Source organism: Pollachius pollachius (genome assembly GCF_949987615.1).
Source record: "Pollachius pollachius genome assembly, chromosome: 3".
Taxonomy (NCBI): domain Eukaryota; kingdom Metazoa; phylum Chordata; class Actinopteri; order Gadiformes; family Gadidae; genus Pollachius; species Pollachius pollachius.
In genome coordinates this window covers 35,713,465-35,728,538 of record NC_136936.1, presented here as the reverse complement: position 1 = coordinate 35,728,538, position 15,074 = coordinate 35,713,465, and the positions used below count along the sequence as shown (strand labels likewise).

At 46.3% G+C, this 15,074-nt stretch overlaps 1 protein-coding gene across 9 annotated transcripts in view; it reads left to right on the top strand.

Annotated features, from left to right (window-relative positions):
- The window catches only part of tns1b (tensin 1b), a 166,306-nt gene that overhangs the window by 7,722 nt on the left and 143,510 nt on the right, over positions 1 to 15,074 (top strand). Inside the window, exon 1 of one of the 9 annotated variants that reach the window (XM_079733025.1) lies at positions 4,182 to 4,324. The exons of the other annotated variants lie outside the window; for them this stretch is intronic. Coding sequence (XP_079589151.1) covers positions 4,310 to 4,324 — 15 coding nt within the window. The 5' untranslated portion in view covers positions 4,182 to 4,309. Of the gene's footprint in view, positions 1 to 4,181; positions 4,325 to 15,074 lie in introns of those variants that run through there. 9 annotated transcript variants of the gene reach the window in all.

Below are 15,074 nucleotides of genomic sequence, written 5' to 3'. Positions count from 1 at the left end.
TATTTTAAACCGTTTTACTTTCATAAGAAAGAAAAAACGAAGAAAGCAAGAAGATGTATCGTAGATATTTTCACTCAGTTTGTTTTTGCTCAAAGAAAGAAACCTCCCTCCACACTTGGTTTTGTGTTCCTTTAACGTCCCCTCTAGTCGCCTTACCCCAACAGAGATCCAACAAATTGAGACGACAGACATTTGTTCTCACTGCCCTGGAGGCGGGCCAAACATTTCCGAGACACTTTTATGTGTCCGGGGCTCGAACCTGACACTGTTTGCTCGGTGGCTGGGCAGGTCACTGGCGTTTCAACGAGACCAGCAGCCTTCAAAGAAACGGGAAGATGGCAAAACAAACATGGAACACGTTTCCATGTTCAAACGTGTCTTTCAAACACGTTTGAAAGACTCTGTGACGTGGAACATTACATCATTATACTGCAGTTCAACAAGTGTTTTGTCTATCCGAAATGAAAGTTATCAAATCATCAAAACTATCTAGGTAAAAATAGTCAAGTGGCGAGGGTGTTTTACTCCCGTCCAGAACTAAGGTTCTTGGTTCAAATGTTTGAACAGGGTTCAAAGCTTGATGCTCAGTAACTTTGAACGAGGATAATTATTTTAAATCTTTACCGTAAGTGTGTTTCACAACATTGTGAGGTTTAACCAGCAGATGGAGATAATTCCAGCAGCCCAACCGCTGGCCAGTCATTGAGTTATAGTACTTACACTGTGTACATGGCTGACATAAATGTTTTAGGAAGAAAGAAACAATCAGGACAGGAAAGTCGAGCTGTGAGAATGTTTGACTCCCTTCCAAAAGGTTCTGTGTTCGAAACCCATTGTCCACTGTCTACTTGTATGCAGCCCTGAGCGTAAACCATCTACAATGTCTAAAAGTAAAATGATCTAGAAATTGAAGAAAGAAGGAAAGAAAGCAACATTTTAGGAAGGAGGCTAGACTACATTCCTTATCTCCTAAACTCATCAATGACACCAGTGTAAACAGGGCTCCAGGCCGCTCCGATTGGCTGTGTTTAATTTGCCCTGTCTCTGCGGCACTAAGGTCACCTTCTCTCAGTTTAATTCAATTAGCGTAAACAAAGGCCTACAGGCTCCATGCGAAACGTGAAGCAACGCAACAGACTAACACCGAGGATGGCGACCAGTGGAGCGTGATTGACATTTGCATAAAGGCCCGCTATTGGACGGATGTGGGATCGCCATGGGTTACAGTGGCCGGGGGTAAAGCAATGCAACGCCATGGTTGGTTGGTTTTTCACATCTAGAAATTCTGGCAGTGAGTAGTGAAACACGCATACACACACACACACACACACACATGCACACGCAAAGACATGCACACAGACACACATGAATGAAAATACGGTGGTTCCAAATGACTAGCACATATTTTTATAACTTTTTCTGATTACATTTTTCAGATATGCTTTTCCATGCACAGACATGCATGCACACAAACAGACCACCACACACACACACACACACACACACCCACACACACACACACACACACACACACACGCACACACACACACACACACACACACACACAAACACAAACTATGCAGTACTTTTTCCAGAACAGCTTTGTCGTCTGGTATTGACTTTTTTAATAAAACCGATTGCAGCAACACTACACCGCAGTTATCATGAATTGAGCGCACATTAAGGTCAAAGTATTCAGTTTCCTGTTTCTTCCAAGCTTCAACAGACTACACCCTGACACCATCATTACACCCAACGATAATTACAATCTGTCCTCCTCAACAACATCCTAAAGCCGGCTCCCAAACATAAACATTAAATCATTCACAGGGTGTTTTTTGCCGGAACAATCGTAAATATATGGTGTGTTTGCTGAGGCGACGTCATGCTCCTCACAAAGACTTAAAAGACAAACATAAAGACGTTTGCTCTCAGAGACGGCTGCCTTGGAAGGCCTCCAGGAGATGATGCAATCCCCCACTGGCTGTTTGTGCACGGGCGGGTTTTGGAGGGGGCCGGTGTTAGAGAGGATAGAGGCCCACTGGGTTAAATAGGGGATGCCCCTGGTTTCACACGAGACCAGGAGCGATGGCGCAATGCAGGCTGTCTCCATCGAGGGAACATGGAGGTAGCTTGGTTTAGCTTTTCATAGCTTAGGGATGATTAGCTTTGATTAGGCATGCAGTAACGGAAGAATTGTTGGAGATCCAGCACTCAGGGATGTCAAGGCGTTGCCATGCTGCTATATGCAAAACATTTTTATACTTTTAGGTTATCTCTATTGTCCGACTGTCACATCTGCAACGTCTGTCTGTCTGTCTGTCTGTGTATCTCGCCACCTCTCTTCTATCCTAACTCTAAGTATTGCTTCCAAAACTCACCAGCAGGGGTCGACCTTATCATTGTCAACGTTCTCGACACAAGCTGTGGTGACTTAGAACGAGGAGTCATAGCTCACGTTGCTCTGATGACGTGCTGTTCGCCGGGCAATCTTCAGATTAGCACCGACCTCCCAGAGTGGTAACACCTTGTGTGTGTGGCCCTCAGTGTGTCCGGGAGATCTCCAGTGTCTACTGTACAACCTTGCTAATCTGACCTCCTCCTCCTCTTTTGCCGTGGCGGTCTCTCTCCTCTCTGCGGTGGCGTAAGCTTGACCGCTTTGTTCACACACCCTTTAAAATGCTGGAGGGCTGGGTGAGGGAGGGGGGGACAAGCCTGCAAAATGTCCCGTCACACGGACTCTCTTCATCCTCCTCCTCCTCCTCCTCCTCCTCCTCCTCCTCCTCCTCCTCCACCTCCTCCTCCTGCTTCCTTGAAACTATCAACTGTACTCCACAAAAGGCCTTCTACCTAAGAGACATTTGCATTTGCAGTCATTTTGCATATGCTTTCATCCACCCAGGATTATATTCCACATTCGTTTTTTAGCTGAAAAAGTTATAGCGCTGCATTACCTAGTTAAAAAAGTAAGGGTTAGTTAGGTAGTGCCAATACTTTTTGCTTTCTAAATTCAACCACAATGGTACAATGGACGACCACCTCTCACCCTCACCTCCTCACCTCCTCACCTTCTCACCTTCTAACCTCCTCAGCTCCTCAGCTCCTCACCTCCTCACTTCCTCAGCTCCTCACCCCCTCACCCACCCTCGGCTGAAGAGTTGAGTCGACGGAGAGACTCAGAAACCTCAGCAGTGACCTGATCCCCCCCCGCCCCCCAACCTGGTCTGTTTGTGCCCGGGCCCCGGGCCCTCACTTGGAGCCTGGTGACGCCATCACAGAACACTCCATCCCCTCTATCTGCTAACAGTTTACTTCTTTAGTTCTTGACTCTTTCAGGAACTGTTGATGAAGCCATTTTACCCTGCTGGTATAATCCCGACCTCTACCAGCTCAGCTTTCTCAACAGTTGAATCAGTGAATACAGTGTAAAGAAGAGATACAAGATTCATGGCTCTCTACTGGGTGTTGTCTCTCTGCAAGAGAGGAGGAAGTACAAACTGTGACACAGACCAACTCCACACATGACATCAGGCCTCAATGACAGAATCCGAGAGCTGGAGAGATTGTTTTTTGCATTGGTGTCGCACATGTGTTTCTTATTTGGTGCACATATTCTTTTGTCTGATGTCATTCCAAGAGGCCTCGCAACATTTTCGAGTGTTTGTTATGATTTGCTAAGGATTCAGTATGTATGAGAGGACAATGCTGAGTCTGAATTTCAAGTTAAAAAGCTAAAGTGAATCAGCACAACCGCCCCCCCCCCAACCTCTGACTCCCAGGGCTCCAAGCTGAAAGAGAAGGGCTCCTTGTCCTGCCCATGGAGGGGGGAACGAGGAAGTTAAATGTCACAGCGTACAAGCCAACCCGTCCAACTCCTAGTTTGAAAACAGCTCTGAAAAAAATACCACCCCACACCCCCCCAAAAATGGTAGAAAGAACAACAGCTTCTGGTGTTCTCACTGTCCATGTCTCCTGACGCAGGCTTTCCATGATGTGTGTGTGTGTGTGTGTGTGTGTGTGTGTGTGTGCACGTGCGTGCGCTGCCTTCCTCTCCCCTTTGCTAACAATGCTGTTCAGGAAACGTGTCAGGATAGGGAACAGACTGCTGGGCGCAGACTGCTGGGCTTGCGGCGCTCGGCGACTCTGACTCGGACACACAGTGACAGGACGGCTGCGGCCAAAGAGCGTCAGACCAGCCAACCGCCCGCTACGCCTTTCTGGAAGAGTCTCTCTCTGTGAATAACTGAAGAAGAGGAGGCGCTGTGACCTGTGTGTGTGTCTGTGTGATCTCCAAGAAGAAGCCCCCGCGATGTCCTTCTGGGTGGTGAGTTCTTGTTGTCTTGACAACAGTTATTTGTCAGTTAGGAGCGGGGTCAGGGATTGGCTCCAATCTGAACGTGTTGGCATTTCAAATGTAAATAAAGTAGGCAATGTTTAATTTGTTGTTTTGTTGGTGGCTTTATGTTTGTGTTGATTTGTTTTAGTATTGTGGTGGCAAAGAGGGCCTTTTGGGGGTACTATGGATGCCTGTGGATCACAACATATGACACATAGGTTTGATTTGTGTTAAGGGTAGTTTGAGATCCTTCGAATGTCCTTTAAAAGAAAAAACAACTTAATACTAACATTTGTATACAAGTGATTATGTTTAACATGGTGGTCGTATTCAAGTTTAAGTGTTTTAACTTTCTAAAAATAGAAAAGTATGATGTAACCGTGTGATATTTATTTTTTTAGCCGGCTACCAATATCGAGTCCCTATTTGAACAGTATTGCATTCATACTCACAAAATAACCATGGAAATTCAGTAAGACTGAAGTGCGACTCCCAAGTACCTAAGGACAAGGCCCTGAGTGTCTCCAGACGCTGCAGACGACAGAAGTGTCTGTCGGGAATTAAGTGAATTCACCTTCTGTCTGATGGCTGGGCAGCACGTCTTGCAATTCATAGCCTTCATTCTCCCTCCCCTCTCATCGTCATCGCGTCCTGTCCGTTATGACTAAACGTGACCCCATCCCCGACCAACCCCCTCTTCTAACAAGAATGGGTGGTAAATCACTCTCTCGACATCCCATAATGATCCCCTTAATGACTGTTAAAGTTGATGGTCTCTTAACTGGGAGGAGCTGTGTGCTCTCGGTCTGGATTGGGCCTTGCTCCTCTGTCCCTGAAGGGCCTGTTGTGATTTGTCTTTTTCTTTTTTACGACACCAGGCATGGTCTGTCCGGCTGTGTAACAGGGTGAAAAGTTTAACACGGCAGGGGACGTGAGGTGCCTAGCTAAGGCTTTTGTGTAAACCGTTGATTCCATTAACCAAGTCATCCGCTTAAGGGGGAGGAAGTGATTTAGAACCGAACTAAACACTTACAACTTAGATAAAGTGGTTACAAGGCTTTGTATCAAATGAAGATAGATTTGAGTCAATTTGACAAATCACAAATGATAAGGCAGGAGGAAGAACCTACCCTAAACTGGACCTGGCTACTATTGCATCACCCTGTTCACCTCCCTACTCGATTATGGCTTTTATGAAACAGCCCATTATTTACTATTAATGTTTAGTATATTTAATACATTTCATCAAAAGGGGCATGCCTATGGGTAAACTGAAAATTGGGGATTTGAACCCAGAGCCTATCGCATGGGAGTCTCACACCCTATCCACTAGAGTCTCTCCTGTGGTCCAAGTCTGTAACTATATATGCCCATCTATGGTCATCATACATGGGTGGTGGATGAGGGTGGATGATGGATGTTAATGCTAGGAACGTAGGAATGGTCTCGGTGTGTGTTTGTGTGTGTGTTTAATCTGTGTGTAGTGTGTATTTTTATGTAAGTACTTGTGCGGGTGCTTTATTCTCCCAATGCGTGCGTGTCTCCCTTCACATGTGTCCATCCTGACGCGATGCCGTGTAGAAGCTAATGCGAGGCTGAACGTCATGCCCATTTGGAATCTGTAATTTACCAGTAAGGGATAAGGTTGTCAGTGCGATCATTGTTTCCCCTCCTATGGACTGGTTTTATTGGCTCTTCAGGGCCAATGTCCCTCACACCGGCCCCAGGAATTCCTCTCTCTCGGCTCCTGGTTAACCGCCAGGTCGATGCAGTGGCTGATACGGCAGAGGGGAGAATTATGGACTTGAATGCAAGAAAGAAGTGTGACTGTATTCATGGTTTATTCTGTGTTTTCTGTGTGTGTGTGTGTGTGTGTGTGTGTGTATTGGTGTGTGGGTCGTGTGTGTGTGGAAATTGAGACACGCAATGACTTGGGAATTGTTACCCTTTGCATATTCTGCTGAATATGAGGTGTATAGTGAGGCATATTCCTCTCGTGTTCGCAGACATCAGCTTACAGGCTTTATTTACATTTGCACACTGTGTGTGTGTGTGTGTGTGTGTGTGTGTGTGTGTGTGTGTGTGTGTGTGTGTGTGTGTGTATGGGTGTGTGTGCCAGTGTGTCCGGGAGATCTCCAGTGTGTACAGTACATGTGCACATTTCGTTAAAGTTACATAAGTAGTCGTAGATTCTAATGACTATATGTGAATATATGCATCCGTCATGAAGTTGAGTACCAACAATCTGTCTCCGGGAATAGAAGGCCCTTGGACTCTTGAGCCTGGTGTTGTACGGAACTATTTACTGTTACTATTTGGTTGTTTCGAAGAGGCTTTTAGCAGATTTTTAGTGACTTGCAGGGAAATGTGCAGATACACGTCATTAAGGAGCAGGTCGCGGTTTGGCAAACTGAGGACATTGGGGTTTGAGCCCACAACCTTTGTACTGGCATACTGTCCTGCACTACCTCCTGTTCTCCCTCTCCTATCCTGTTCTCTGGTAACTCCAGTGTTACATAAGGAATGTGTTTGTTCTCCTCATCCCTTCTTCCGTCCGCTTTGTTTCAAGCCCTCCCCTGTAGCCCCCCCGCCCCTTGCCCCCGGAGAGATCTACGGAAGAAAAGGCCTCCGATAGGAAGAGATGAAAAACTCAAGAGCAGAACTTCTTTTGAAACGAAGGGCCTCTTCACTCAATCAATCAATCAATCAATCAATCAATCAATCAATCAAACTTTATTTCAAAAATATATATTAGAGATTCAGAGATACATTTGAGAGGTAAAATTAAACAGAACAAGATGACACACTACTTGATGAGAATAAATCAAAACGTAAAAAGTATGTTTCTACAATTTTATTTGAGAAATAGCAAAAGAAGTTTTGGCACACTCCTTGTGGGTGGTGGTGGTGTGGTGCGTCACATTGACAGAGGGTGGCGCGCGCTTTGGCTGGCAGTGTACATTGTACTGTACCAGTGAAAGCAGCTTATCATTGATGGAGGCTGCGACGTATCGCTGCGATACAGATGTGATGTTTGGTCTTAAGCCATTTGGTCTTACATTCTCCCTCTCACACCCTTCCCCAGCCCCTTCCCTCTCCCCTCCCTCCCTTAGCCAGTCACCCGGCAGGATTAGGATCACGGATGGGTTTAGGATGAGGGGTCTTGAAAAAAGGCAATGGAATGAATTAAAAAGTCCCAGGATAGAAGGCTAGTTGGAAGTGAAATGGAAAGGATTCACATTTCTCTACAGTCTGGTGCTGAGGGTTTAAGATGGTGTTGGGGTGGTGGAGGAGGGAGTATGTTGGGTTGGAGGGGCAGCTGTTTTCTATTTAAACGAAGGAGCGGTGATTGGCTTTCTCAATCCGCACGTGATCCTTCATTGGCCATCTTCAACCCCATGGTGATCGTTGGGGGAGAGGGAGGAGTGGGATGGACAGGGAGGAGAGGCAGACTGCTGCATCCATCGCTGGTCTTTTGGGGGCTGTTCTGTGAACCTCAACGTCCTCAAGATTAAACGGTGTCTTCACCACCGGGGACTTAGTCAGTGATGTATTGAGTGCTCTTTGGCTTTAAGGTCTCAGATGTGTATTAATTTAGGGTGAATGATTATAAGCATATGTTCTTGGCTGTTTGCAAGTATAAGTATGCATATGCCTCTGTATATCTGCTTACAACTGTGTGTGTGTTAAGTTTGTTTGCGAGTGTGTATGTGTGTGTCTGTGTGGCAGTGTATCTGTTTGCGTGCGTGTATATGTAACGGCATGTGTGTGCGTGTGTGTGTGTCTGCACACCAAAGTGTGCGTCCAAGCCAAGCCACATGATGTCATCGAAGCCGTGGCCAACCCTCGACACTCTTCTATCGATGGATGAATTATTATGGGATATAAGTAAAACCCTCTGTATGCCACTTAATCCCAGTGGCCTGCGGTGTGCTGGGCCGTGCAGCTGCACGTGCACTTACTGGCTGGCCGAGAGCATGCACAGAGAGACCCCATCCCCGCCAATGGCTAATACAAACCAATCTTTTGGGAGGCATCAATGTTTTTTTATGCAGGGTTGTGAGGCTGTGACTGTAAATGTTATGTAGGAGTATTTTTGGGGGGGTTTGTGTGTGTGTGACTCGATATGTCATGGAGATAGGTTTTTATGTGTCCGCAGGGATCACACGCAAGGAGATGACAGGTGCGATTATCCGCGCGTCGTAGCGAGACGTGTCCAGTTGGCTAAAGCGCATCGTATCGCGTTGCGCGTTGCGCTGTCAAAACGTAACTCAACTCAATAATAAATTGCAGGGAGTCAAAGTGCAGACCTTCGGGTGAAGTGTTATTGAGTTCGAGGGATGAAGGGAGAGCGCCATTGGTAAAAAGAAGAGCTCTCGGATGAGATGTTATTGTTGAGGGGGGAAGGAGGGATTCGAAGGTGGCTGTGATCACATGATTTATGAGTCTAGTGGTGAGGGAGTTTCAAGCAGAAAGTTACTTGTTTTGATCCCAAAGGTCAGTAATCTACCTGGAGTCCATCCCTAGCAAGCCCTTTTTTTCTCCCTTTAACGACTTGTGACTACTAAATGACTAAATAGTGAACCACATAGGCTTTTCCCACATGGGCTCTTCCAAAGAACAATGGGCCTTTGCTCCCTATGTCCTCTTGTCCGGTTTACTAAAACATAGGAGCCTAAACACCAATGTCATTGTTATGTCATGCGGGGGGTTGGACAGGAAGTGTACAGAATCCTCACCTCTTTCCCAAAATCTCCTGGAAACGCTTGGTCCTCATTGACAGAACGGCGTAATCTCCCCCTGAAGTCGGGGTGGATACGGGTTGGAATGGAGTGGTAAAAGCTGTTTTCAACAAAGAATATACCTCTAGGTATATACCTCCACCGCAAAATGTTCTTCATGCACCGATGACCCCCCTTTGGAGGAAGTTCTGGCTCAGGACCCACCACATATGTTTTGCAATAAAATAAGTTATCATTCTCTCTCTCTTTTGCTCTTCAATACAGTATTCTCCCGTTGCAGTCGTCAAACGAGGGTCAAATGAAATGGACAATGATTAGTTTTTATCGTGGCCCATCCCTACACCCACTTGGTCCCCTGCTGTGGTACCATTTACGGTTCGCGACCCAGCATTTGGAAACCACTAGTCTTAACCTATGCATACCATACTGCTGAATGAGTGCCGCTACTGTGCTTTGACCCCCATGGAGCTAGCAGTGACACATGGTTATGATTCGACCTGATGACCACTGTAGCGTGGTACGAGTGGTATATGTTAATACACATTTGATATGACCATATGCGCACTGGATTTCATACCGTTATGGCGACTCAATTGACTCGTTCGTCTGTATTTACAAAGGCAGTCCTTCCCTTTATCTGTGTTCGCTCAGGCAACTTGGCTGAGTGTGTTTGGGTGGGGGCACTGTGTTGAAACAGCTTTTTGCTACATATTGGATCAGCATGGATCAAATATTGGCTCTGCCGAGCGGCATAGGATTCACAAAATGTGCCCTGGGTATTATAGTTGGGATTGTATTTTCCAGTTGCTTATTGGGGATTTTGGCTGTGACAACAAGGGAGCAGGAACATGGCTGACAGGCAGGAAGGCAGCGGAAAGGCCTGAATACAGCCAAGGTGGTGTGTAGACGCGCATACACAACCCTCAACGCGTGTTTCCTTGGAAAGGAAGTGAGAACGAGGAGCGTCCGTTGTAGCCAAGTGACACATCCTGAACAATTGCATGGTAATGTGTTCATCAGTAATATGTGTTTGGGTACTTTGCAAAACTGAGATTAGTCATTGTCTACTTTCACAGCAGTCACTCTCTTCTAATGTTCTGTTGTCAATGTTTATCCATAGGTTCACACAACTTTAAAAGGAAAGGTTATGTGAAAGTAGAAAAATTCCCAAGTTTTCCTATTCAAGTGGGCCAGGCCTTAAACTGCTCTTGTCTGTCTTTTTGCTTCATCTGTTCATTTCAGTGGCACAGAAATACACTCTCTGTCTCTCCTGATCTCCATTGTCGTTTCAGCGTCCCGAGTCGTAACAGCCGCCAGCCCTACTCCTTCTTTTTACATTAAATTACAGACCCACATCTCCCCACCCCTCCTCACCCCGCCTTTTCCCATCACTGTAAGTGCCTCCCTCTCTGCTGGCGACACTGTCCCCCCCCCCCCCCCCCCCCCCAGCGTCTGTGTGTGTGTGTGTGTGTGTCCCTCTCTCTCTCTCCCTCTCTCTCTCTCTCTCTCTCTCTCTCACTCTCTCTCTCTCTCTCTCTCTCTCTCTCTCTCTCTCTCTCTCTCTCTCTCTCTCTCTCTCTCTCACACACACACACACACACACACACACACACACACACACCCCCTCTCTCTCTCTCTCTCTCTCGCTCTCTCTCTCTCTCTCTCTCTCTGTCTGTCTCTCTATCCTCTTTCTCCAGCTCTCTCCTTTTCCTCAGTATCTTGCCCTGAGAGGCTGGCAGCAAAAGGATGCTTTGGATGTGAGAGAAGAAGGATGGGGATGCTGGAGGAATGCTGGGATTAGGAGAGGAAGAAGACTTGTCTGGATTACTTTAAACATCCCCCCCCCCTACCCACCCCCCCTCCTCTCCTCTCCTCCCTCCACCACCCACACAACCACACTCCCCTGTATCAGGGAACACCTTGCGGACAGGAGGAGACGAAGTGTGTCTGTTGTCCTGGGATAACATCAATCACCCTCCTCTCGTTGTCTTTGGTGATTGGTTGACCGAGGCTCTCATTCGGGGGACAGCTGCTGGCAGGAGAATCGGTTTGATACGAGGACAGAGGCACAATAACTTCAATTAAAATTCACCGTCTTTGCTGGACGATTAGCGAAGGCGTGCAGGGGAAGGATGGGTGGGGTAGGGTGGTGTCTGGCCACTGTCTTCAGTTGGCTGAAGTACTTCTTCTTCTGCATCTTCCCTTTTCACCGACGCAGGAGGAAGAATAAGGATGAGGTAAGATGCCTGGGCAGGGGACTTTTTGGGTTTTGTAGTTCAGTCACATGGTGGTTGTCTGAGGGGGTTGATGATGTGTAAAGGCGGACGCTTGTGCATATTCAAGCAGTGGTGGGATGTATATTAGATGTTCAGTTACTCTACACCGTGTAGTGAAATGACTGATTATTGACTACACCATCTGAATAAGATAATGATAAGTGCACACAGATGGTGGCTTTAAAATAGTGGGACTATTGATTTTATCAAATTGGAATTTCCCCTTCTCTTGCCAAGTTTGCAGCAACATTTGTTATTCATGATCAGTTTTAGGTTTACACAATTCAGGTTTAATAGAATGGCAATGATGAATATAAATTCATACAGAAGGGAGTTTTTTTGTTGTACTGTCGAGTCTTATTTGATAAATGTTGGTATTTCTCTGTAGAATACAAATGGAGTACCGCATATCACATCATTCATCAGGTATACCGCTACAAACATCATGGGTCTGTGTATGTCATATATTGTATAATATTTATTTTATTAATTTATCCCTGCAGACTACACAACGTCATTTAGTAGTTACCAAACATTATAGCAGCTCATAGTTGCTAACCGCTAAACACAGAGAAAAAGTGACAAATCACAAAAACGTGACAAATCATTAGCGTTAACCGTGAAGGAAATTCTCCCCTTAGCCCTACACTTCATGCCGTCCAACTCTCTGTCAATCTCAACTCCCTTTCCTGAGAGACTTCCCTGTCCTGTCCGTAAGGGCACCCTTAAAAAAGCGTGCTGCTTATTGAGATGGGACTCAAAAGGAAACCCAACCAAACGGTCTGATCCCCTGAACGCCCCTCTGCAGTGCGTGGTGTTCCTCTCATGGTCAGAAGGCCACCGCGGCCCTCATCTCCTGTGCTCTTGCCCTCCCAAACATTCCAGCGCGTCAACACAGTATGTCCGGTGGCGGCTCCCCTCATGTGTGATGATCGCAACATGGAAACTAATGGCTTGGTGAGGTCTCTGCACTTTTCCACAGAAATGTGCTCAGGAGTCCATGCAGGATAAGTCACGCTGCAGAGAGATAAGGACATCAGACAAATCACTCACACAACCACACACACGAACACACACTCAGACACACACAATCAGGCGCACCCATTCACACACACAGTCACACACACAAAGGCGCATGCATGCAAACACACATAAATACACACACACACACACACACATACACACACACACACACATGCTGGTGCACGCATGCACACGCACACACACACACACAACAGGATATTATGGGACATATTGATATGGGCCCGTTGCCAGATAGCAGGGGTTTGGTTCAGCTGTGCGTAGCCATAAATTCTGTGAACAGTGCACACAGACACACATGCATGCACACACATGCACACACAAACACACACACACACACACACACCCACAAAGACACACACTTCATTTAATTAAAGCTGAGGCTGGTGGCGTCTGAGGAAGGGGGTTCTTGGTCCCTCCTCTCTCCTCAGCCGGTCGTACGTCTTGTTTTAGTGGCACTTTGATGACCAGCGCACGTGGCGGTCCTCTTTGGGGAAGACCAAAGGTGCTTTCTCTGTTATTCAGCTAATTTTCCAGTGCTTTCTGGTCGGTGAGGCTGTGTGGATGCATTGTAAACTCCTGTGTAGAATGTTAACACATGAGTTTATGTTTTTTTTTTCATGTTTCTGTGTGTGTGTGTGTGTGTGTGTGTGTGTTTATGCGTGTGTCTGTGTGCGCGTGCTGTTGCATGCATCGGATGCATTGAATACTTTGATTATGTTGGCTGATTACTGATCGTAATACCAGGGCTGTTGCACATGACATGCTAATGGATTTTACCATAAACTAATACTAATGCCAAATGCTATGCTTTACAGCTTTGTCGCCCGCTGTGTTTTTTACTGTCTGTCGTCCATTCAATGCATGGCGAGGCTCTGTCTATTGACTGACAATGTAAACATATCGAGTTGGGGGTCATAGAAGCGTGAAATCAACAGCTGCTAACAGCTAGTGAGATTATTTTATAATAATGGGAGAATGTTTTGAAAAGCCTTCTACTACAGTTGTTTATGCAGGGCTTATGTGTGAAGAACTTTTAGTTTATTTTTAAAATAAACAATCAATCTATTTGCTATGATTTTTCATTTCTGTTGTAAAACACAAAAGTCATTCTACAAATTCCAAGAGGATTACAGTGGTGTAGGCATTGTTGTGTTTTTCAGACCAAGCTTATTCTGAATATTATTATTTCCTCTAGCGCCTGTATCAGCCCTGGCCGGGGTGCTGTGTAGTTTCACGATCCTGGCGTCCGTCAGGCAGCGTAATGAACTAATGTTTTCTATTTCGAGACGGAGAGGGAAGGAGGCTGTGGGTGTGTGTGGGTGGAGGGGGTGAGAGGGAGAGAAATGTGCACGCACACGTGAAAGGCGCCGAAGAGGGGGGGGGGGGGGGTCTGCATTGTTTTCAACAGATGGAAGGCATGGAAAGGGGGTGCGGCCCAGTGTGTGTTAATGTACATTGTGTGTGTGTGTGTGTGTGTGTGTGTGTGTGTGTGTGTGTGTGTGTGTGTGTGTGTGTGTGTGTGTGTGTGTGTGTGCTGAGTTGTGTGTTGAATCATGTATGTTGTATCTTGCAAACTAGTGGGTGTGTTTTTGTATTCTGTGTGTGTGTGTGTGTGTGTGTGTGCGTGTGTGTGTGTTTGTGTGTGCTGAGTTGTGTGTTGAATCATGTATGTTGTATCTTGCAAACTAGTGGGTGTGTTTTTGTATTCTGTGTGGGTGGATGTGTGTGTGTGCGTGCGTGCGTGCGTGCGTGCGTGTGTGTGTGTGTGTGTGCGCGTGTGCGTGTGTGTGTGTTCATCTGTCAACAGATACTGCACCCCCCCACTCCCTTCCCACCCAGAGGATGATGGACCACACCCCCTAGTGCTCTGCTGTCTATAACATAGACTCTCTACCTTCTTTCTCCCTTTTCAACAAGCAGAAGTCCTGCTTGTTATTCCTTGCATTTATTCACAACATCCCAAAGTCGACAAGTGGTTTGTGATGTCTCCTGTGGCGTTGTGTTCATGCTATTGCCTGCTCCACCGACCTGGTGCCACTTCACAATGTGTCCTACTTGTTTGTTTGTCTGCGTGAGGAACCAGGGAGCGGTTGACTAGAGGGCGTCTCAAGGTTACAGGTGGGCTGTGTTCAAGGCCAATTTGATTAACCCACGCACACCCACCCTTTACTCGATTGGACTTGGGACTGAAGTAACAACCTTTTCACTCCAAACCCTCCTACTCCTTCCTCCCACCTCCTCCCACCAAGCTGTGACATCATCTCTGTTCTCCCCCCATGTTCCTCTTTCATTCACAGGCATTTCATTTGGAAGACTGTATTGTGTGTGTGTGTGTGTGTGTGTGTGTGTGTGTGTGTGTGTGTGTGTGTGTGTGTGTGTGTGTGTGTTACAACTGAACGTTTGGTTGTTATTAATTGCATGGTCAGGATTAGTATTTCAACTGATGATGATAGAATTATTCCATGTTTATGCCCCTAGTCATAGACCCTGCAATGAAAAGATGAGATCAACTTATTTTAACCCAGAGAGGAAATTTGGGACTGACTATACCACACAGCAACTATAGTAGGGTTGTTGTTTTCTTCGCTCTCAGTAAAACCTGGAGGATCAACTGTCTTTTCTCCTCTGGTTTTTCCCTCAATAATGAGCTGTTTCACTGGGAAATATGGCAGGTCT